This window comes from Toxorhynchites rutilus, chromosome 2 (assembly GCF_029784135.1).
Source record: "Toxorhynchites rutilus septentrionalis strain SRP chromosome 2, ASM2978413v1, whole genome shotgun sequence".
Classification (NCBI taxonomy): Eukaryota; Metazoa; Arthropoda; class Insecta; order Diptera; family Culicidae; genus Toxorhynchites; species Toxorhynchites rutilus.
The window spans coordinates 145,877,083-145,900,286 of NC_073745.1; the positions used below are offsets into that span (position 1 = coordinate 145,877,083).

At 41.3% G+C, this 23,204-nt stretch overlaps 1 protein-coding gene and 1 long non-coding RNA gene across 3 annotated transcripts; both read left to right on the top strand.

Annotated features, from left to right (window-relative positions):
* The first annotated feature begins 2,587 nt into the window (after positions 1 to 2,587).
* On the top strand, positions 2,588 to 5,268 carry LOC129771174 (uncharacterized). 2 transcript variants are annotated; one of them, XR_008742299.1, is made up of 4 exons: positions 2,588 to 3,537; positions 3,595 to 3,987; positions 4,042 to 5,092; positions 5,151 to 5,268. XR_008742299.1 is itself a non-coding variant. In XM_055774588.1 (3 exons), exons 1-2 carry the CDS (start codon positions 3,874 to 3,876, stop codon positions 4,498 to 4,500), a joined length of 573 nt encoding a protein of 190 aa, XP_055630563.1. In that variant the 5' UTR covers positions 2,588 to 3,873; the 3' UTR covers positions 4,501 to 5,092; positions 5,151 to 5,268. The 2 variants fall into 2 exon arrangements, 1 of the variants encoding a protein (XP_055630563.1); XM_055774588.1 differs by having other exon boundaries at positions 2,588 to 3,987.
* Positions 5,269 to 12,698: 7,430 nt separating this feature from the next.
* On the top strand, positions 12,699 to 18,150 carry LOC129771181 (uncharacterized). The gene is made up of 4 exons (XR_008742300.1): positions 12,699 to 13,654; positions 13,713 to 16,908; positions 16,964 to 18,000; positions 18,059 to 18,150. It is a non-coding gene; the product is annotated as an uncharacterized LOC129771181 (long non-coding RNA).
* Positions 18,151 to 23,204: the final 5,054 nt, after the last annotated feature.

The window sequence follows — 23,204 nt, forward strand, 5'->3', positions numbered from 1 at the left end:
AGAGCGACCGCCTTTACCACCAGCGGGGGGAGCTTGATTTTGGTTGCTGCCTGGGTAAAGGCGTTTACATTTTCAACCGACGCGCCGAATCGCCTACTCCGCTGTTATTCGATGAGGGTTCAGTGCGAGTGCTTTTCACTGCACCAACATTGCGTGCATTAAATGACGCTTGCCTCGGAATTTTATTGCCCTTGGCAATGGGTTCGTTTTTTTTGCAGGGCTCGAGCCTGCATTCCTCTTCTTTTTACTTATCACACACTACGCGAAGCGTCCAATTTATTACGCGGAAAAAAACACGATACGAATAACGCGAAAAACAGAAAAACCAAACGACGATATCCAAGTTGGATTACCACTGGTGGAGTCCAATCTCAGATCGAAACGCAGCAAAAGCAAAGTGAACTGGATTGCTCAACAGTCCGATGCCGAATGAAAGTTTGTCTGTGTGTTGTTTGTATTCCCTTTCATTCTTCTACTTTTCCTTTGCTCACGGAGACTTTGAATCCTACGATTTCCCCTCTGTTGGTCGTCGATAAGTTGCTCGTTATTGACACCCCTGTTCGGGAAATCACACAAATGGATAGAACATATTTATGGGAAAATGGAAACGCTTAAAGTTTTCATGAATTTTAACCATTTACAAACCAAGGGATTCTAATGTTTGGCACATTAAACAAATCTTACGGAATTTCCGATTCCTTTAGTATGTAAATCGCCAAAATTCGTTCGCGGCAAAAATAGTTATTAACGTTAACTTTACTTCATAAAAACGTGACCTGTTTTCTGATTTGGCACCCTTAATGAAAGACGTAGTTCTACGTCAAAAAACAGAACATCATCATAGGTCTTGCCCATTTCTACTACTTTCTTTATTTCTACCAAATTTCATAGCACAATCCAAACAATGAACCGGGAAAAAATCGATTTCTGAATTTAACCATAAAATGGACAACCGTGCTAAAGCAATATGTCCCAGCTGTTCATTCATGAACTAATCCGCGTTGACGGCATTGAGCTTCGTATTACGAAATGGGGGAGCAGGCATGACAATATGGGTTTGCAAAAAAAATGAACGTGCTTTTAAAATAAAAATTATGAATGAAAATTATTTTTACCAAACCAAATTAGTACTCTAGGTAAACTAAAATCACTTTTGCTTGCAAGTAGTAAAAAAATCTTCCTTCGGAGCGGAAGTAAAAGAAGTTGGCCCGGCTCATGAGTTGTTGAGTCTGATAGGTAGGAACAGGTGGAGTCGCCTCCCTGATGTCGGTGATTGGCACTAAAGTGGCGGAAATAGGCCGACGAAAAATAAGCGAAGATAAAAAAAAAAAAAAAAAAAAAGTAGTAAAAAAATATCATACACAAATTGTGTTTAAAGATAATTTTGTATTATAATGGCAAGTTTTGGTGAGAATATCTGAAAATTGATAGAAAATAGTTTAAATTGGGGTCAGAACAGCGTACTTATAGAAGGCAAATAACGCAAAGAAAAAAATTTCATTCAAATTTTAGCAATTTAAAACTGCCTTAGGGTCGACTAATCTGATAGAGAATAGTTGACCTCATACAAACTAATATTGTATCCAGATGTCGACACCATTCCGCCGTCAACGCGAATACGGGACCAAATAATTCACGAGTATATGTCAAAATACAATCAGAACTCGTAACGGAATGTAAACAACACGGAGTGTCAAATCAGTACCTAGGAAAATCATATCACTAGCGAGTGTTTGTGCAAGAAGTGGTTTTCTGAAACAAAGAACATAAAATTTACATAATTAATAGATAAAAGGAATATTCACGGCCAAATATGGTGCAGGATACAAATTCCATGTAGGTATCGGAAGTAAATAAAACATAATTTCTGGCATTCATATTCACAAAAATAATCTGGCAAGATACAACATCGCAATAGATAAGTGAAGAATTCGGATAAATGTTTCAGCAAAACGAAACGTATTCTAATAATCCAATTAATTATCTGAGTCAATTATGAGTTATACTTTGAAATAAACCTTTTTTATCTATCAAAGTTTTGATAAAGTTTGCTTGGCGAGAATTGTGTCTGCATCCCAACACTTCCAGGTTATGTGAATTTCACAAGGACTGTCTAATTTTCGTAAAACTGCAGAACAAATTAAAACAGAATTCAAAACAAATGAACCCTCGATAATTACAGCTGTCCACGAATCTACAATGCATGCAGGCTGTGCAAAATTCGAGGGAATCAGTTGAACAAGATTGACCAACAAATATCGGCTAAGATTTATGAGTGCACTACGTTAAAGGTAAAACAATTCCGAATAGGGTCATATTATAATTTCTTATCAATCAAATTCCTTGCATGTATAGATTATTTCAACACCCCAGTGCAAGGCGTTCATATGCGATGAGTGTAAGGCGAAAATAGACGAACACTACCAATTCAAAATGCAGTGCATAAGAAACGTCAACTTACAACGATTTAATACCTCGATTAGTGCAGGCGATCCCAGCGTTCAACCCAACGATGCAGACCATTCTGCTTCCAATACGGTGTTGGAATGTGCTGCTGCTGCTGGCAGCAGTAAGCTCGATTAGTCGAACTGAATCCAGTCAGCCATCGGTCATTTTTGAACAACAATTTAATCGTGCGTTTTCCTATCGAAAAATGCTGTTATGTGGTGTGTTACGATAGCGTTCTCAGGTGGGATTTCAATGCTAATCTATTTTGTTTGACAAACTATAAATAATTGTGATAAGTTGGAAAAGGTTGACCAGCCAAATGTTTTGAATCTATGAATCATCTAGTCTTAACCGTTCGATATCGATAGAGAAAAGAACGTTACGCTGGCTAGCCGATACCAAAAAATGTTGTACATACAAAAAGTTGAACTTTTGTATGCAATAGTGGTTAGCCGAATATGTATTTAATATGAGTTTTTTTTCGATAATAAAATTTTGTTATAATTAAATCGTTGGAAGAAAACTTGTTTTATGTATTATCGTTATTATGTACAACATTTATTTCGCTAATACGATCACAATAGTACATGTTTCGAACATCTAAAAACACTTGTGCGTATTGGTATATGTATATAGTACGGATACGTGTTAACACAGATTCTTATCGAGACAATTTCGACCAATCATTAACTATTGTCTCATTTCTTTACATAACTGGTGAATCTTTGTATGGGCATGTAGATTCGAAAGCTGGTTGAACGCTTACGGACAGGTGTCACACTTGAACGGCGTTTCAGGCGTTCACCTGAAACAAAAACGTTTGGAAGTTACCCGAGCTATCCTAGCTTACCAGTGTGCGATCTGCTTCCTTCGATTTGAAGGTGTTCGAGCAGAACTCGCAGTTGAAAACCTTCTCCACATCGATCGGGTGTTCCAGCAAGTGGGATTTGAGCTGATCCGTCATTTCGAACGTATTGCTGCACTTGTCACACTTGAAGAACCCGTTGGCTTTGGTGTGCAGTTTCATGTGTACCTGAAAAATGTTGAGCGTCATATGTATTGGATTCATTTGTTCTCCTTAAAAACAAGGTTGGTTGCAAACCTAGGAAAGTAACTGTACGCCCTATGTATTTCTGTTCAATTTAGTCCTACGTTTGAAAACAGTTTGAATAATATTTCGATGAGAATTCACTTACAATTTCTGGGAGAAAGTTATTCTCGAGCTGCGTGAAAAATCATATCGCGAAACACAACAATAAAACAAGACACAATGTCAGAATGAAAATCGTTGCAAAAGTAGGCCGGGATCCGTTTTCCGAATTTTAACTTCCAATCGAAGCAGGCATTTTGTTGATGCGACGATTTTTCTCACTGAGGATTATAGTTACATGAGAGAAGCAATTATAATTCTCACCAGAAGCCAAAATGGAGCGAGGACCACTTATTTCAAGAATTCCATCAATATCAAGGATTCCCATATGCTCTTGGGCCAGTCAGGAGACTGGAGTTAAGAAGGAAAAGGATCGTACCTCGAAGAAGGTAAGGAAAATCATTTCAGAAAGTGTAGCTGTTCTAACAAATCTTTTTTTCTAGGGTGTTGAAAATGTAGGCGATCAACAAATGGAGAAAAAACACCAAATATGGTTTTTCAACTACAGTGGATGGTGGATGTGGATTGAAGAAGAAACATCGCCGCAGCTTGTCCCAAGTGATATCAAGGTATCGTATGCGAACTTCATTGATTCTAATATAGAGAGGATCGAGGATATAACTTCTCCGGAGTTGGTTCCCAGTGACGCGCATCTGGAGGATGATGACGAAGATGTATGTGACTGGGAACCAGGAAATATTTCGGAGATCGACTATCCAATTTTTATGAAGATAAAAGCGGAAAGAGATCTCTTGAAAACGAAGGCAGAGAACGAGAAACTTCGGCAAGAGAACCAGCGATTGAAGGCTAAAAAAGGCGTTAGCCTAATAAACCGATTATGTTTCCGATTCATGCTATTCATGGTGGGCGAGGTGGCGGAATCGGTTTTTAACTCATTTTAATTTAATTGTATCAACTAAATGAGGTGGTGAATGTTTGTTGTGTTGCATTGTTTTGTGTATTTTTTGTTTGTTTTTTTGTTGTTGCGAGTTGTTGTTTGATCCTGTTTTTTTGTTATATATTCCACGTTGCAAATTGTACTTTGTTTTTGTCATGAGTTTAGTTGATATTTTAAATATTTTATTGTTCTCATTTCCGTTTTGTTTCATTCTTTGTTTCTCTTCAATATTTAGTTGTTATTTTTATTGTTATGCTATTTGTATACTATTGGGTTTTCGTAGCAATTTTTGTTGTTGTGTTTAATGTTATATTTTCATGTCAGACTTTTTATGCTTTATCAATTGTTTGTTAGGTTGTTATATTTAGTTTAGATAGTAAATCGCATACAATTCACTTATAGAACTTCTTCGTTGAAGATTGTTGTTTAATTTATCTGTTTATTGTTTTTTGTTTATTTTGTTGTTATTGTTTATTGATTATTGTTTAATTTATTTTTTTCATGAAATGTTTTGAGTTCCTGATCCAGCAAGTTGATGCCTGCAAAACAGCGAATACTGAGGAGCGTAGGATGAAGCAACACAATTGATATTTGATGTAAGTATTCATTTCATGTATACTATTTGCAAAATTGTAACAAAACTATTTCATATAGATGCAAGACTACAACAAGGGACGTATGGACATGCACAAACCTGGATGCTAAATGTTTTTCTCAAGATATATTCTATGCTGCTTCAATATTTGTTGAATGAAATAAATTTAGATGATTACAAATAAAATGTTTCAAAATATACATGGACAGTGTTTTTCTTTGAACGTAGACAGTACAGCATAATCCACCTCCAACTTTTTTCTGAATTTTCTGAGAGTAGGAGTAAGACATCGTGTTCCCGTGGCCGAGGGGTTAGTCTCAAATATATCTTGCCGGTGGTTCGTGTTCGTTTCCAGTTCGTCAAAGAAATTTCTTCCGATTTGCACTGTGATCACGCGTATTCCAGAGCTTGCCACTTTGAATACATTCAAGGCGTGTTATTTGGCATAAGGAATCTCAACAAAGTACTACATAAAATGAGGCAAATAGTACTACGTTGAGACGGTAAAAGTTCCTCTGAGAACCATGCCATTAAAGAAGAGGTGTACCACACATTTATTGAGTTTTTAAGTGATTTTTTTCTATCGTTCTTGAGAGTAGAGGGTGAGGAATATAGAGTAGGGAGTAGAATGTAAAGAGTAGAGTAGAAAGTAAAGAGTAGAGAATAGAGAATAGGATTTAGAGAGTTCAAAGTCAGGAACATTTTCTAGTACCGTGGCTAAGTTCAATGTTTGACCAGGAAGCTGTCCGAAATGTTCCTAGTAGGTATCCATGGAACCTCAACAGAACCTGCTCATACAATCTACGAGCGCCAGTTTTGGACTCTAGACTATGCTTCAACGTTCTGATTAGTTGCTTGCTTGCTCGGTAAGAACGAAAGCCTGCTTGCAAACGGATCCTTCGAATAGTACTACGAGCGGTACCGGCATCGGGCTTTGATGTTTCTCAACGCTTTCCAATTAAGCTGACGTTTGTAAGTTCACCTACGACTTTTCGTTTGAGCCACTCGGGCTACGCTGTTCCGCTCACGGAATCGTATGAATCGCATCAAACATGATAGTTTTGGCGATATTCAACTGTTTTACGATTGTTTTGGTTGGTAAACGACTGGACAAAGTGTGCCATCGGTACTTCGTGTACCCGCAGGCATAAGGTAGATCCCATGCGTGGTCCTTTAACTTCTTGTTCAGTAACTCATGTCCCTACCTCCTCGCGGTGCCGACTGGGGTACGACTAACCGTGATGAACCCCACCAATCTCAGTGGGATCTTGGTCGTATGCTAACAGGGATGGGGGCCTATCTGAGCGTCTGTTTACTTGGTGATGCGGCTCAAACAGTTCTGATCAAGGATGCAAAATTTCGAAAGAACATGTTGAAATCGAAAAGCAATTTTTATCAGTGCAAAATATCTCCACCGACATTCTTCACTTCTTTCTATCGCGGTGCCGCTGTGCCTATGACCGCTGGCTCACCATCTCGTTTGTTTTGATATAGTTTTCGTTCCATCAACAGAAATATCAGTTCATTCTCGATGTCAGTGAATGCTCAAGCCGAAAATATCACCTTTCATTGCGTCCTGGTGAAATTTTCGTTGGTCATACACCCATAAACACAGCACTCGAATATGCCGTTGCCCATCCATGTGTGTGCAATAAGCGGTACAAAAATGGGACCGGGGCTAGAAACATACTAGGAAAACACACACGAACACGCGTTTAAACGTCTGACGCGGTGTCAGTGAGATGATATTTCCTTGTATGGAATTTTGTTCCCTTCCACTGTCAGCTGATCGAAGATGCGTATGAAAATTTCGGGCGTAAATTCTCAGTGAGACAGTGGAACGAATGAGTGTGGGGAATAATGCAAAAACCAAATGTTCCACGTGAAGGAGTGTCGGTTGCATGGAATTAAGTTTGGTTCATTTGTCATGAACTGCAGGGGAATTGGTGGTTGATTTTGATGTTGTCTCAATATCTTGCGCTGTCAGTAAAGTGAGTGTGAGATTTTGCAACTCTGGTTCTGATCATTGTCCTCGTGCCAGCGGGGGACTATGAACAGAACTGTGCACGATGGTCCTCGGGCCACACAGGCAGGCATTGGAAGCCATTCGTAAAAATGAAGCGCAAAGGAAAATTCACAAAAAATTTGGGACAGGACAATCGGACTAGACCCAGGTGAAGAACACGAACTAGAGATTGGAAACCTGAGACTTGAAACTGCACTCTACTTTCTTGCGAGTATCCGAATTCATTCGGAAACATTGAGAGCCCGCAATTTCAGTCAATTTGTGTTTTCGTTTGCTGAGGTGATCTCTAGGTGTAACGGTATTGGACGCTAAGCTGGAAAAATACTGCTACGTATGTCCATGTTCTTAAGGCAGCGAAGTCGACAAGTTTTAGGACATTTTCGTTGGTCCGCAGATGGGCGCTGCAAATGAATTTGCCGTTCTGAACTCCCCCTCTTGGTCGACCTGAGCGTTCAAATCACCGATGACGTTCTAGCTCCAGCTGCGCGTAGATTTCTTCTTGATTGTGATCAGTGCTACCTAGATGGGGGTTGTGGCCGTTGATGATGCTGATGTTGAAGATGTGACCTCGCATCCTCAATCTGCACATTCTTTCGTTGATAGGCCACCACTCAATTACCCGTTTCTGAATCCCTCCCATCACGATGAAAGCCGTACCCAGCTCGTGTGTGTTGCCGTAACTCTGGTAAATAACCACCTTGACACGATCGCAGTATCGAGCCTCTCCAGCACACCTCCTGCGGCGATACCATGTTGAAATGATGGGATCTCAATATTTCCGAAAGATTCGGATATTAGCAAGAAAGTTGAAAGATTCACAATTTCATGTCCCGAGTTTCCAATCTCTATTCCGTGTTCATTGCTAGGGTTTAGTTCGATTGTCCTATCTTGTGATTTTTTAGTGTGTTTCATGTTTACGGATAGCTTACAGGACCTTCACTAGCCTCCGTCTCCCTGGAGGACCATCATACACAGCTCTGTTTAGAGGCCCAAGTTTGGGTTCCGCGATCGAATCATTTTTCAACGAAGGATTTTAAGGGAGAACAGTGTTACAAAAAAGCATTATTCAACTGAATTGATATTTGAAGAAATATTTACAACAGACATTTTTATCTAACAGTTATTTTTGACCTATTTAGTTCAGTTGACTAGCGCTATGAACAAGAATCGAGCAGAATTGTATCCCATGGTTTGCAAGATCGCTGGAGTGCTATGAGACAATCGTTGTGTTCAGTCCTCTGCTCACCGCAGTGCACAGATGGTACGACCGACAGAATGATGGAGGAAAGAAAACAACGAGAGGATGAACGAACCTCCGAAAGAAGCAGCCGCATCGGAGGCAATACGAATTTTTTCCTGATTTATTGGGATTGTATAACATGGCCATGGCCGAGCCCATCTCCCGGTACCGAATTTTTTTTACACGTTGTACGGCTGTTGCAAGACAAAGAGTTTCTCATCAGAAAACACCAACTTCTGACCTGCGTGCCGCGAAAGTATCAGCTTGGCTATGTCCAGCCTTTTCTGCGTTTTGGCCTTCGTTACCCCATGTATCCCAAGTCCTTCGTCATGATGAAATCCCGATCGACACATCCAGGTCAGCTACGGTATTCCGGATCTAGCGGTTCATTTTTCGACGAACCTGCTCCCTCGTCACCTTGATGGCTGTTTGTGCCCTCGACGAAAGCGCCCGCTCGGATCTCGCAATGTCCATGGCCGAGCCCATCTCCCGCTACCGACGGATGGTGGTATAGATGGAATTCCGCTTCACCCCGTGGGATTTCAATCGCTGGGTTGCCCATCTCTCGCAAGCAACTTTGCTACGACTTCACGGTACTCCTTTATCGTGCGTGGTAAACAAATAACAAATGACAGCAAGTCGACACCGTGCGCGTGCGTTAGCCTATATATGAGGCAAAAGCTAACACCATTACCAATGCACATGCACATGCAGCACCTACACAGCGACGAAAAGTTGTATTCGAACTTATTGAACACTCTGTAAAGATTGTGAGGGAAGCTTCAGATCCTTAACACTGTAGACCACCGACAGACTGTGTTTAATATCATTACTATGTGTCCCGTGGCCGAGTGGTTAGCGTCATAACTAACATGCCGGGTGTTCGGGTTCGATTCCCGTTCTGGTCGGGGGAATTTTTCGTCAAAGAAATTTCCTCCGACTTGCACTGAGATCACGCGTATTCTAGAGCTTGCCACTCAGAATGCATTCAAGGCGTGTTATTTGGCATAGAAATCTCAACTAAGTACTAATAAAAATGACGCAAGTAATACTACGTTGAGACGGCGAAGTTCCTCTTAGGAACGTTAGTGCCATTGAAGAAGAAGAAGAAGAAGATGTGTGCCGGATAATAGACACAATTACGGCATCATTTGACGTACAACTACGTCTTTCAGGTGCCCAATCAGAAAACATGCCACGTTTTTATGAAATGAAGTTAACGTTAATAACTATTTTCACAGCGAACGAATTCTGATGATTTGCTTACCAATCGAATCGGAAATTCTCTAAGATTTGTTTGATATGTTCTACATTACGATTCCATGTTCCCTATACGGTTTAAATGAATAAAAATTGGACGAATTCCCTTTTTCCCATACATTTGTTCTGTCGATTTGTGTGCTAACCCTACCCGTACCATCAATAACGAGTAACTAATACATTCTTTTCTGTATAAATAAGTTTGAATTCACACATTCTTCGTGAGAATACCGACTGGACAAAATCGTTGCTGGACGAGTTGGACGGCGAGGGATCGAGTACAGGCAATGAGGGTGGAGGTGTCGTGCTGGAAGAGTAATGTTTTCCAAGGGTCTTTTTCAAGGCTAGAGACGAATGAACTGAAAAAGTTTAAAGTCTTTATAATTCATTACCTGTCCTGACCTGAATTCATACCGCTTCTTGTTTGGTGGTGGCTTCGATGCAGCATCATTGCCCGTGAGCGTCGATCCGGAGTGGATTGTTTTTCTCAAGACAAGTAAAGGGGGAGTATGGAGTAGAGTTTCTTTCCCCAAGGGCCCTTCTCAGGGCTAGAGGCGACTGAAGAATTTATACCCAAATATCGAATTAAATGAAACCACATTTGCGAGCGTGATAGCAACATAACGAGCGGATATTATCCATACCTAATGTTGATTTAATACACATATACACACAGCTCGATACAACAATAGAATGAATGGAAAATAATGCGAAACACATTCACTACACATATACACCCCGGAAGAAGAGGAACCCTCTGTATCAAAGTGTGCTACGACTAAGAAGATGCCTGCAATATATGGCAAGTCTTCATACCAGTGCGGATATGGTAGAGTACCCAGAATGTTGGGATATTGGCCCGCGCTGCATTCATTTAGATACATACCTTACTTAAAAACCTTGCTGTTGCATGTTCTGGGGTTCGATCACACCTCAAGCGTGATCGAAATCTGAGTGAGAAGGAGAAAGACTGGTGCGAGTTGCCAGCACAGTGAGGAACCAAATGAATGAAAGCGCTGATAGCTTTCGAAGATTCTCCTCATCAGTAAATTGTTGTAGAAGATTCGAAAGATGCAAACGTATACGTGATACACGAATTAAATACAGCGTTCGTCGTGCGGCAGTATCTGACTTTCGTTCGAACGGGTCGACTAGAACAATTTCGAAAAATATATTCTTGTTTTCGTACGAATACGTTCGAGCCAGACCTTTTTCGAACGTAAAAAGTGTAAGCTATCAGATGCAAGATTTCATGCATCATTTAAAATTCATGCTAGATTTCATTAAAGCAACGAGAAAAGTGTCACCCATACAGTGATCGTTCGTTAGTTGGCCGGAAAATCAACCCAAATTTCATCGATAAGTTCAGTTGAAGAAAGTCCAGTTCGAAAACAAGAATGAGAGTGAATATCCGAAGTGAAAAACAAGCGGATTGAATAATATAATTCCGTAGTTCCGTTCTGAAACAAGGCATGTTTGTTTCCTCTCCGATGTGTGCAAAAAGTTCTTGTTTATGATCGTCGTTATTTGAAATGATCGCCTGTTTGTCTTTGGCTTCGTAAGAATCCTTCAGCCTATGACGAGACTTGAAAACTGCGCCAATGTTATCGCACTCGTCGCTACCGCTTCGTTATACAGTCAATCATTGAACTTGGTCATCGTCATGGAATGACTAAACTGCCGGCTTCCGCGGATGCCTTTTGGCCGAGACATGCTGTTGTAGTTGTTTTGTGCCATAGAATTTTTATTTTCCGATGAATCGAGCAAAAACTGATCCGAAGCTCAACAGGCAATTCAATCGAATCGAGAGAATCGACAGAACGTCGGTATATTTCAGCACCCAGTTTTGGTGGGTAGGCTAGAATGGAACAAAGCCGATTTTCTTGGCAACGACCACTAACCGATAACCATCAACTTCGGATTTTTTTTTCTGGAGTCTATCAATCCTAAACCCTATCAATCCTATCTATCAAAGAACCAATTCTCTACGGACTTTTGGCACACAAACACGCTGAATGGAAGGAAAAGGCCACACAACCCCAGTGGACAGTATAATCCTCAGCGATCTGGCAGACAGTTCGAACACGCTCGGGGATTTCATTCGTCGACAGGGAGCGGATACCACTTCGGCCAGCAACTTAATGGTCTCGGTGAGTCGGCCCAATAATCCTCTCACACGGAACTTCACCATCGATTATCTTTCCGTCGCCTTACGTTATCCCAGAGGTGAGTCAACAGGCCCTGACAGTACCGGCTATAAGATGCTGAAACAGTTATCCCTGCTCGGACAAAACGTCGTTCTCAGCATCTTCAACGATCTGTGGGGCACACACGACTTCCCCGAATCCGCAAACATCGCAACCCCTCCCCCCACATTCGACGCCACTGCTCATACCTAAGTTCAGCCGAAGCTGCAAACAATGTGAAAGGTTACTGCCCAATTTCGTTGGCCTCGTGCTCATTCAAGATAATGGAACCTTTCTGTCCGAAAACAGAAAATCGAACTATCGCAGTTCGCCTTCCGACCGAGTATGGGCACTAACAACTACTTCGTGACCCCTAGAGACGTGATAGCAGAAGAAAACAGAAATCGTCAGCACTAGCTAGCCCTAGCTCTGGACCTAGAAAAGGTACACATGGCTTCGTTAATGTTGAAAACTCTGAGAGTTTGGGCGCTGGCGGTAAACTACTTAATTTCATCAAGAACTTCGCCGCACGCCGAACCTTTGAGGTCAAAATTGGTAACATCAGCCCCCGAGTTTTCCACGAAAAGAAATGAGTAACCCAAGGTTCTGTTCCTTCCATTACTCTCCTTCTCGTCGCCATGGATTGTCTGGATAGTTTTTATAGAGGTGAGGAACGCTCTTCCAGCCTTATCTGGGAAGGGTTAACCCAGACGTCGAGTGGGGATCGCACCCACAAAAACCAAGCCCTCTACTCGATGCCTTATTCCCCCTGGGACCACATCTAGGCGACTACTTCAGGGGGTGGCTGTGCTCATGCACTCTTCGAGTTTTCAACGCTGACTAGCGTTGTCCTTCCCTTTTTCTCAATATTTTTTCCTCTCTATTCGCTTTTCAGTTCGCTGCGCTTACGTTCTCTTCGCTGGCATCCGCTTACCCGTCGAGACGTGTACCGATTAGGAATCGCCCTGTCTGTACCAGGTCTTCGTGTTCGTCTACGCAGACGACATTCTACTGATGACAGTGGGTAACACCCACATAATTCCACGCATCAGGATACAGGCAGCTACCATTGCCATCAGCCGATGCGCTGCCGGAAGAGGATTTAGACTTCCAGTGCAGAAGAGCGGACATATAGTGATATGCAGGACTCCAGGGTCTGACTATACAAAAACTACATCCCTCACCGAAAAACACTAATGATCCTTGGAGTGTTGTTTGACAACAAACATAGCTTCATCCGTTAAGGAGAAGTGTGTCATCTGGTTGAATCTGTTGAAAAGCAGCCGCCTCATCTATGGCTTCGAGCTGACGTGATTGGCTGGAGACAAACTCCCAAACACTCTGGCACCCATCTACAACAAGGCACTAAGGACTGTCTCCGGCATACTACCGTCAACACCAGCTACCTCTGTCTGCACTGAAATTGGAGAACCTCATTTCGACCTCATCATCGGCTCAGCGATCGTATCCAGGACTGCCAGATTCTCGTCGAAAACCAGCGGTAGGAAGGAGACGGACCTAACTGCTCTTACAAAACGATCCTGCAACGGCTCAAAAGGATCATCAGGAGTTGGATTCGGGGTAAGCGATGGTAATAACAATCTGATTTACAGCAAGAAACTCGCTGCTAGGTCTTGTCAGCCAAGGTGGTTTGCATCTTCGAGGCAACCACAATTTCATCTTCCAAGCCGCTGTTGATCGTCTCCAATTCGACGAGTGCCATTGATGCTATCGGTGCGGCCAGGTCCTAACTATCATGGGTACATGCCATCAGGAAGTACCTATTGCCCGACACTAGGATCATGTAGGTCCCCTGTCAGAGTGGTATCACAGTGGACCATTTTTCACTCGGTAGGTGTCACTTGACGACGTGAAGTTGTGGATCATCAATTCTTTTCGCACCTTTTAGATCGAGAGGTGGTTTGCAGAGATGGCAATTCCTCAACCAAGGTGTCGATTGTCGAGTTCGATGATGTAAAAAGAATGAGAGAACAACGAGTCCTGTTCAGACTGAGCACCGGTCATAGCTCGGTCTCACACGGAATCAACAGAGAACCTTTTTTTCACAACTTCGTCTAACACTTCTTGTGTGGTTGTCCGAAATACGATGATCTACGAAATCTCTATGGACACAGCGAGAATGTACGAAATGAACGACGATTCAACGAGACTAGCAGTGCTTTTCTGCTACTTAGAAGTGCCGAACTATTCTTCAGGATCTAACGTCTGAAGTTCAGACTCTGATCAATGGATCAGCCAAGAAGATCCTTGTTCCTACCCATCCACGATAAAGGGGGAATAACACCATTTTGGTATCTTTAGCGGCACGGCTCCCTCTCCAATAGCCTGGAGCCATGGCCCGAGGACATCATTGCCTTCTAGTCCAGCAATTTATTTTGTTAAAATATTTTCTAAAATGTTTTTATATGTGTTTAATTTTCTTGTCTTTTGAAGTTCAACTTTGATGTAACCATTTTATGTGAAATGATTTTTTTCTAACCAAGCCTGTCTACTGCCATCGATACGTAGGCAAACCAGTCAGGAGTCTGAAAGCCTCTCAAATAGAGATAAAAAAATTAGATGGTCAGAGCTAGCAAAACGTTGGTTGTTATTTGACAGAATAACGAGTTGCACTACCTATGCACGTGAATTACGAGGAAGTGGGATCGGTCGCAATGAATTTGGGAAACGATTGTGGAATGGCATAGTTCCTACGATAAATCCTTATTATTAGTTTTTCATGTTTGTACGAAAATCGAACATCGCAAGTAGATTCCACTTTTCATAAATGATTACAATTTCGCAAAGTATCGAAATTTCTTCAATTCCTAAAAGCAAATCCCCATTTTGTTGACTTCTACACGGCAATTTTTTTTAAATTTGGAGAGGTATTACAATAAAAATGTATTAAAAATATTTTAAAGGCAAAAGAGAGATAAAAGTTTTTGATATGAAATAGAATTTTTGAAAGAGATTTTTCAACAGTGTATTTAAAATGTAGTTTTTTTCAACAACTTTGCGGTACATCATATTTTAATCAGATATTGGATTTCGAGTTTGATCACATAATGATGAAAAGTTAGAACAATAATTCAATCGTTTTGCTGTCGAAAGATGCTGTTATATGGTATGTTACGATAGCGTTCTCAGTGCTAATCTTTTTTGTTTGAGAAACTATAAATGATTGTGATAAGTTGAACAACTTGGTAACCCTTCCAAATGTTTTGAATATATGAATCCTCCTTTAGTCTTAACCGTTCGATATCGATAGAGAAAAGAACGTTACGATGGATTGCCAATACAAAAAAATGTATGCAACAGTGGTTAGCCGAATATGTATTTATTATGTGTTTTTTTTTCGTTAATAAAATTATGTTATAATTTTGAAGATCGATTGAAGAAAACTTGTTTCATGTATTAGCGTTGTTATATACAACAACAATTATTTCCCTAATACGATCACAATAGTACATGTTTCAAACATCTAATAACACTTGTGTATATTGGCATATGTATATAGTACGGATACGGGTTAACAAAGATTCTTATCGAGACACTTTCGTCCAATCACAAACTATTGTCTCAATTCTTTACATAACTCAAAAAGCTGGAACTGATGTGTTTTGAGATGCAAACTATGCGCTTCCAGCGAGTCAAGCTCCAGCAGACAAATTTTACACCCATACGCGGTTCACTTCTTCTCGTGAATCTTTGTATGGGCACGTAGATTCGAAAGCTGGGTAAACGGTTTTGGACAGGTGTCACACTTGAACGGGCGTTCACCTGAAACAAAAACGTTTTGAAGTTACCCGAGGTGTCCTTGCGGGCGTCGACCAATCCTAGCTTACCAGTGTGCGATCTGCGATGGCGCTTCAGATCTTCATTCGATTTGAAGGTATTCGAACAGAACTCACAGTTGAAAATCTTCTCCACATCGATCTGGTGTTCCAGCAAGTTGGATTTGAGCTGATCCGTCATTTCGAACGTATTGCTGCTTGTCACACTTGAAGAACCCGTTGGCTTTGGTGAGCAGTTTCATGTGTACCTGAAAAATGTAAAGCGTCGTATGTATTGGATTCATTTGTTCTCTTAAAAAACAAGGTTGGTCGCAAACCTGGGAAAGTAACTGTACGCCCTATGTATTTCTGTTCAATGTAGTCCTACGTTTGAAAACAGTTTGAACAATATTTCGATGAGAATTCACTTACAATTTCTGGGAGAAAGTTATTCTCGAGCTGCGTGGAAAATCATATCGCGAAACACAACAATAAAACAAGACACAATGGGTTCCCGGAATAAATCGCCACAGAAAACGACTGCAACAGAAACCACCGCTTATAAAATGTGTAGTAGGCTATAAATATTGTGGCGCGGTATTGTATTTCAAAACAAGAATTAACCGGGCAAACGTATCGCCCCAGGCAAACGTAACGCCCCGGGCAGACGTATACCGTCCGACGCTCGCTAGAGCTCGGTCGGACATTGCTAAAGGATCGTATCCTATGTTTCAAACTAACCGGGCAATCAGTGGATCCCAGGTTTGCGTGCGAGACACCGCCGCTTCCGACGGCGGGTCGGCGGTGGACTCGGATTGCGTCATCTTGGCGGCATGGGCCGCCTCGATTCCTTATCCTCGCCAAATGGGGACTTCGTCCCCATTACATTGTCCTCAGAATAAATTTCGAAAAACGAGAACAAGAGAATAAATTTATAATAGAAATGTGAGGCACATGATGTTTTTCCCGCGCCAAATATTTCTAGCCTACTACACTTTTTCTAAGCGGTTGTTTCTGTTGCAGTTGTTTACTGTGGCGATTTATTCCGGTCACCGACACAATGTTATAATGAAAATCGATGCAAAAGTAGGCCGGGATCCTTTATCCGAATTCTAATTTTCAATCGAAGCAAGCATTTTGTTGATGCGACGATTTTGCTCACTGAGGATTATAGTTACATGAGAGAAGCAACTATAATTCTCACCAGAAGCCAAAATGGAGCGAGGACCAGTTACTTCAAAAATTCCGTCAATATCAAGGATTCCCATATGCTCTTGGGCCAGTCAGGAGACTGGAGTTAGGAAGGAAAAGGATCGTTCTTCGAAGAAGGTAAGGAAAATCATTTCAGAAAGTGTAGCTGTTCTAACAAATATTTTTTTTCTAGGGTGTTGAAAATGTAGGCGATCAACAAATGGAGAAAAAACATCAAATATGGTTTTTCAACTACAGTGGATGGTGGATGTGGATAGAAGAAGAATCATCGCCGCAGCTTGTCCCAAGTGATATCAAGGTATCGTATGCGAACTTCATTGATTCTAATATAGAGAGGATCGAGGATATAACTCCTCCGGAGTTGGTTCCCAGTGACGCGCATCTGGAGGATGATGACGAAGATGTATTTGACTGGGAACCAGGAAATATTTCGGAAAAGCTGAAGATAAAAGCTGAAAGAAATCTCTTGAAAATAAAGGCAGAGAACGAGAAACTTCGGCAAGAGAACCAGCGATTGAAGGCTAAAAAAGGCGTTAGCCTAATAAACCGATTATGTTTCCGATTCATGCTATTCATGGTGGGCGAGGTGGCGGAATCGGTTTTTAACTCATTTTAAATTAATTGTATCAACTAAATGAGGTGGTGAATGTTTGTTGTGTTGCATTGTTTTGTGTATTTTTTGTTGTTGTTGCGAGTTGTTGTTTGATCCTGTTTTTTGTTATATATTCCACGTTGCAAATTGTACTTTGCTTTTGTCATGAGTTTAGTTGATATTTTAAATATTTTATTGTTTTCATTTCCGTTTAGTTTCATGCTTTGTTTCTCTTCAATATTTAGTTGTTATTTTCATTGTTGTTGTATTATGCTATTTGTATACTATTTGGTTTTTCGTTGCAATTTTTGTTGTTGTGTTTAATGTTATATTTTCATGTCAGACTTTTTATGCTTTATCAATTGTTTGTTAGGTTGTTATATTTAGTTTAGATAGTAAATCGCATACAATTCATTTATAGAACTTCTTCGTTGAAGATTGTTGTTTAATTTATCTGTTTATTGTTTTTTGTTTGTTTTGTTGTTATTGTTTATTGATTTTTGTTTAATTTATTTATTTTTCATGAAATGTTTTGAGTTCCTGATCCAGCAAGTTGATGCCTGCAAAACAGCGAATCCTGAGGAGCGTAGGATGAAGCAACACAATTGATATTTGATGTAAGTATTCATTTCATGTATATTATTTACAGAATTGTAACAAAACTATTTCATATAGATGCAAGACTACAACAAGGGACGTATGGACATGGACAAACCTGGATGCTAAATGTTTTTTTTCAAGATATATTCTATGCTGCTACAATATTTGTTGAATGAAATAAATTTAGATGATTACAAATAAAATGTTTCAAAATATACATGGACAGTGTTTTTCTTTGAACGTGGACAGTACAGCATAATCCACCTCCATTTTTTTTCTGAATTTTCTGAGAGTAGGAGTAAAGGCTGATTTAGACGATGCCAGTCAGCGCTCTAGTTGAAGTATCCAGTGAATAGAGAACAAACACTCTGTTTAAGTTAGAGGCCAATTACTTGTTTGATACTTGTACAAGTAACTTGAACAGAGTGTCTGTTCTCTGTTCACTGGAGACTTCAACTAGAGCACTGACTGGCATCGTCTAAATCAGCCTTAAGACATCGTGTTCCCGTGGTCGAGTGGTTAGCCTCAAATATATCTCGCCGGTGGTTTATGTTCGTTTCCAGTTCGCCAAAGAAATTTCTTCCGATTTGCACTGTGATCACGCGTATTCCAGAGCTTGCCACTTAGAATACATTCAAGGCGTGTTATTTGGCATAAGGAATCTCTACAAAGTACTACATAAAATGAGCAAATAGTACTACATTGAGACGGTAAAAGTTCGTCTGAGAACCATGCCATTAAAGAAGAGGTGTACCACACATTTATTGAGTTTTTAAGTGATTTTTTTCTATCGTTCTTGAGAGTAGAGGGTGAGGAATATAGAGTAGGGAGTAGAATGTAAAGAGTAGAGTAGAAAGTAAAGAGTAAAGAATAGAGAATAGGATTTAGAGAGTTCAAAGTCAGGAACATTTTCTAGTACCGTAGCTAAGTTCAATGTTTGACCAGGAAGCTGTCCGAAATGCATTCCTAGTAGGTATCCATGGAACCTCAACAGAACCTGCTCATACAATCTACGAGCGCCAGTTTTGGACTCTAGACTATGCTTCAACGTTCTGATTAGTTGCTTGCTTGCTCGGTAAGAACGAAAGCCTGCTCGCAAACGGATCCTTCGAATAGTACTACGAGCGGTACCGGCATCGGGCTTTGATGTTTCTCAACGCTTTCCAATTAAGCTGACGTTTGTAAGTTCACCTACGACTTTTCGTTTGAGCCACTCGGGCTACGCTGTTCCGCTCACGGAATCGTATGAATCGCATCAAACATGATAGTTTTGGCGATATTCAACTGTTTTACGATTGTTTTGGTTGGTAAACGACTGGACAAAGTGTGCCATCGGTACTTCGTGTACCCGCAGGCATAAGGTAGATCCCATGCGTGGTCCTTTAACTTCTTGTTCAGTAACTCCTGTCCCTACCTCCTCGCGGTGCCGACTGGGGTACGACTAACCGTGATGAACCCCACCAATCTCAGTGGGATCTTGGTCGTATGCTAACAGGGAAGGGGGCCTATCTGAGCGTCTGTTTACTTGGTGATGCGGCTCAAACAGTTCTGATCATTGTCCTCGTGCCAGCGGGGGACTCTGAACAGAACTGTGCACGGTGGTCCTCGGGCCACACAGGCAGGCATTGGAAGCCATTCGTAAAAATGAAGCGCAAAGGAAAATTCACAAAAAATTTGGGACAGGACAATCGGACTAGACCCAGGTGAAGAACACGAACTAGAGATGGAAACCTGAGACTTGAAACTGCAAGTCTCTCTACTTTCTTGCGAGTATCCGAATTCATTCGGAAACATTGAGAGTCCGCAATTTCAGTCAATTTGTGTTTTCGTTTGCTGAGGTGATCTCTAGGTGTAACGGTATTGGACGCTAAGCTGGAAAAATACTGCTACGTATGTCCATTTTCTTAAGGCAGCGAAGTCGACAAGTTTTAGGACATTTTCGTTGGTCCGCAGATGGGCGCTGCAAATGAATTTGCCGTTCTGAACTCCCCCTCTTGGTCGACCTGAGCGTTCAAATCACCGATGACGTTCTAGCTCCAGCTGCGCGTAGATTTCTTCTTGATTGTGATCAGTGCTACCTAGATGGGGGTTGTGGCCGTTGATGATGCTGATGTTGAAGATGTGACCTCGCATCCTCAATCTGCACATTCTTTCGTTGATAGGCCACCACTCAATTACCCGTTTCTGAATCCCTCCCATCACGATGAAAGCCGTACCCAGCTCGTGTGTGTTGCCGTAACTCTGGTAAATAACCACCTTGACACGATCGCAGTATCGAGCCTCTCCAGCACACCTCCTGCGGCGATACCATGTTGAAATTATGGGATCTCAATATTTCCGAAAGATTCGGATATTAGCAAGAAAGTTGAAAGATTCACAATTTCATGTCCCGAGTTTCCAATCTCTATTCCGTGTTCATTGCTAGGGTTCAGTTCGATTGTCCTATCTTGTGATTTTTTAGTGTGTTTCATGTTTACGGGTAGCTTACAGGACCTGCACTAGCCTCCGTCTCCCTGGAGGACCATCATACACAGCTCTGTTTAGAGGCCCAAGCTTGGGTTCCGCGATCGAATCATTTTTCAACGAATGATTTTAAGGGAGAAAAGTGTTACAAAAAAGCATTATTCAACTGAATTGATATTTGAAGAAATATTTACAACAGACATTTTTATCTAACAGTTATGTTTGACCTATTTAGTTCAGTTGACTAGCGCTATGAACAAGAATCGAGCAAGATTGTATCCCATGGTTTGCAAGATCGCTGGAGTGCTATGAGACAATCGTTGTGTTCAGTCCTCTGCTCACCGCAGTGCACAGATGGTACGACCGACAGAATGATGGAGGAAAGAAAACAACGAGAGGATGAACGAACCTCCGAAAGAAGCAGCCGCATCGGAGGCAATACGAATTTTTCCCTGATTTATTGGGATTGTATAACGAAAAGAGCAGTAGGTACCAGGTTCAAGCTCCATTGTTCTTGCTCTTTTCGGGGGTAGACTAGCGAATATACAACTTGCGCTTGTTATGATCTATCTTTGTCCGTACAGCGTCTTATAACTCTAGCTTACGTTCCATCCTCTTGACTAAGAAGTAACGACGTTTCAATTCTATGAAACAGTTGTTTGGCAAACGTACATCGTAGATTTTCCGTAGCGTGCTCAAAACCCTGAAAAATTGTCAACAGTTTTGGTCGATCATTGTTGTGCGGTTCTATTGATAATGCCTTTAGTTAGCCTACGTGCATATACAGGGTTTTCAATAAGTTCGAATACACTTTTGAAATTTTTTTACACATTGTACGGCTGTTGCAAGACAAAGAGTTTCTCATCAGAAAACACCAACTTCTGACCTGCGTGCCGCGAAAGTATCAGCTTGGCTATGTCCAGCCTTTTCTGCGTTTTGGCCTTCGTTACCCCATGTATCCCAAGTCCTTCGTCATGATGAAATCCCGATCGACACATCCAGGTCAGCTACGGTATTCCGGATCGAGCGGTTCATTTTTCGACGAACCTGCTCCCTCGTCACCTTGATGGCTGTTTGTGTCCTCGCCGAACGCGCCCGCTCGGATCTCGCACGGTCCATGGCCGAGCCCATCTCCCGGTACCAACGGATGGTGGTATAGATGGAATTCCGCTTCACCCCGTGGGATTTCAATCGCTGGGTTGCCCATCTCTCGCAAGCAACTTTGCTACGACTTCACGGTACTCCTTTATCGTGCGTGGTAAACAAACAACAAATGACAGCAAGTGGACACCGTGCGCGTGCGTTAGCCTATATATGAGGCTAAAGCTAACACCATTACCAATGCACATGCACATGCAGCACCTACACAGCGACGAAAAGTTGTATTCGAACTTATTGAACACTCTGTAAAGATTGTGAGGGAAGCTTCAGATCCTTAACACTGTAGACCACCGACAGACTGTGTTTAATATCATTACTATGTGTGCCGGATAATAGACACAATCACGGCATCATTTGACGTACAACTACGTCTTTCAGGTGCTCAATCAGAAAACATGCCACGTTTTTATGAAATGAAGTTAACGTTAATAACTATTTTCACAGCGAACGAATTCTGATGATTTGCTTACCAATCGAATCGGAAATTCTCTAAGATTTGTTTGATATGTTCTACATTACGATTCCATGTTCCCTATACGGTTTAAATGAATAAAAACTGGATGAATTCCCTTTTTCCCATACATTTGTTCTGTCGATTTGTGTGCTAACCCTACCCGTACCATCAATAACGAGTAACTAATACATTCTTTTCTGTATAAATAAGTTTGAATTCACACATTCTTCGTGAGAATACCGACTGGACAAAATCGTTGCTGGACGAGTTGGACGGCGAGGGATCGAGTACAGGCAATGAGGGTGGAGGTGTCGTGCTGGAAGAGTAATGTTTTCCAAGGGTCTTTTTCAAGGCTAGAGACGAATGAACTGAAAAAGTTTAAAGTCTTTATAATTCATTACCTGTCCTGACCTGAATTCATACCGCTTCTTGTTTGGTGGTGGCTTCGATGCAGCATCATTGCCCGTGAGCGTCGATCCGGAGTGGATTGTTTTTCTCAAGACAAGTAAAGGGGGAGTATGGAGTAGAGTTTCTTTCCCCAAGGGCCCTTCTCAGGGCTAGAGGCGACTGAAGAATTTATACCCAAATATCGAATTAAATGAAACCACATTTGCGAGCGTGATAGCAACATAACGAGCGGATATTATCCATACCTAATGTTGATTTAATACACATATACACACAGCTCGATACAACAATAGAATGAATGGAAAATAATGCGAAACACATTCACTACACATATACACCCCGGAAGAAGAGGAACCCTCTGTATCAAAGTGTGCTACGACTAAGAAGATGCCTGCAATATATGGCAAGTCTTCATACCAGTGCGGATATGGTAGAGTACCCAGAATGTTGGGATATTGGCCCGCGCTGCATTCATTTAGATACCTACCTTACTTAAAAACCTTGCTGTTGCATGTTCTGGGGTTCGATCACACCTCAAGCGTGATCGAAATCTGAGTGAGAAGGAGAAAGACTGGTGCGAGTTGCCAGCACAGTGAGGAACCAAATGAATGAAAGCGCTGATAGCTTTCGAAGATTCTCCTCATCAGTAATTTGTTGTAGAAGATTCGAAAGATGCAAACGTATACGTGATACACGAATTAAATACAGCGTTCGTCGTGCGGCAGTATCTGACTT

Bases quoted from the DNA above. Each gene is read 5' to 3' on its own strand.
- LOC129771174 (XM_055774588.1), top strand. From the start codon at position 3,874: ATGGAGCGAGGACCACTTATTTCAAGAATTCCATCAATATCAAGGATT. The intron at 3,988-4,041 runs GTAAGGAAAATC...CTTTTTTTCTAG, and splicing joins AGGATCGTACCTCGAAGAAG to GGTGTTGAAAATGTAGGCGA.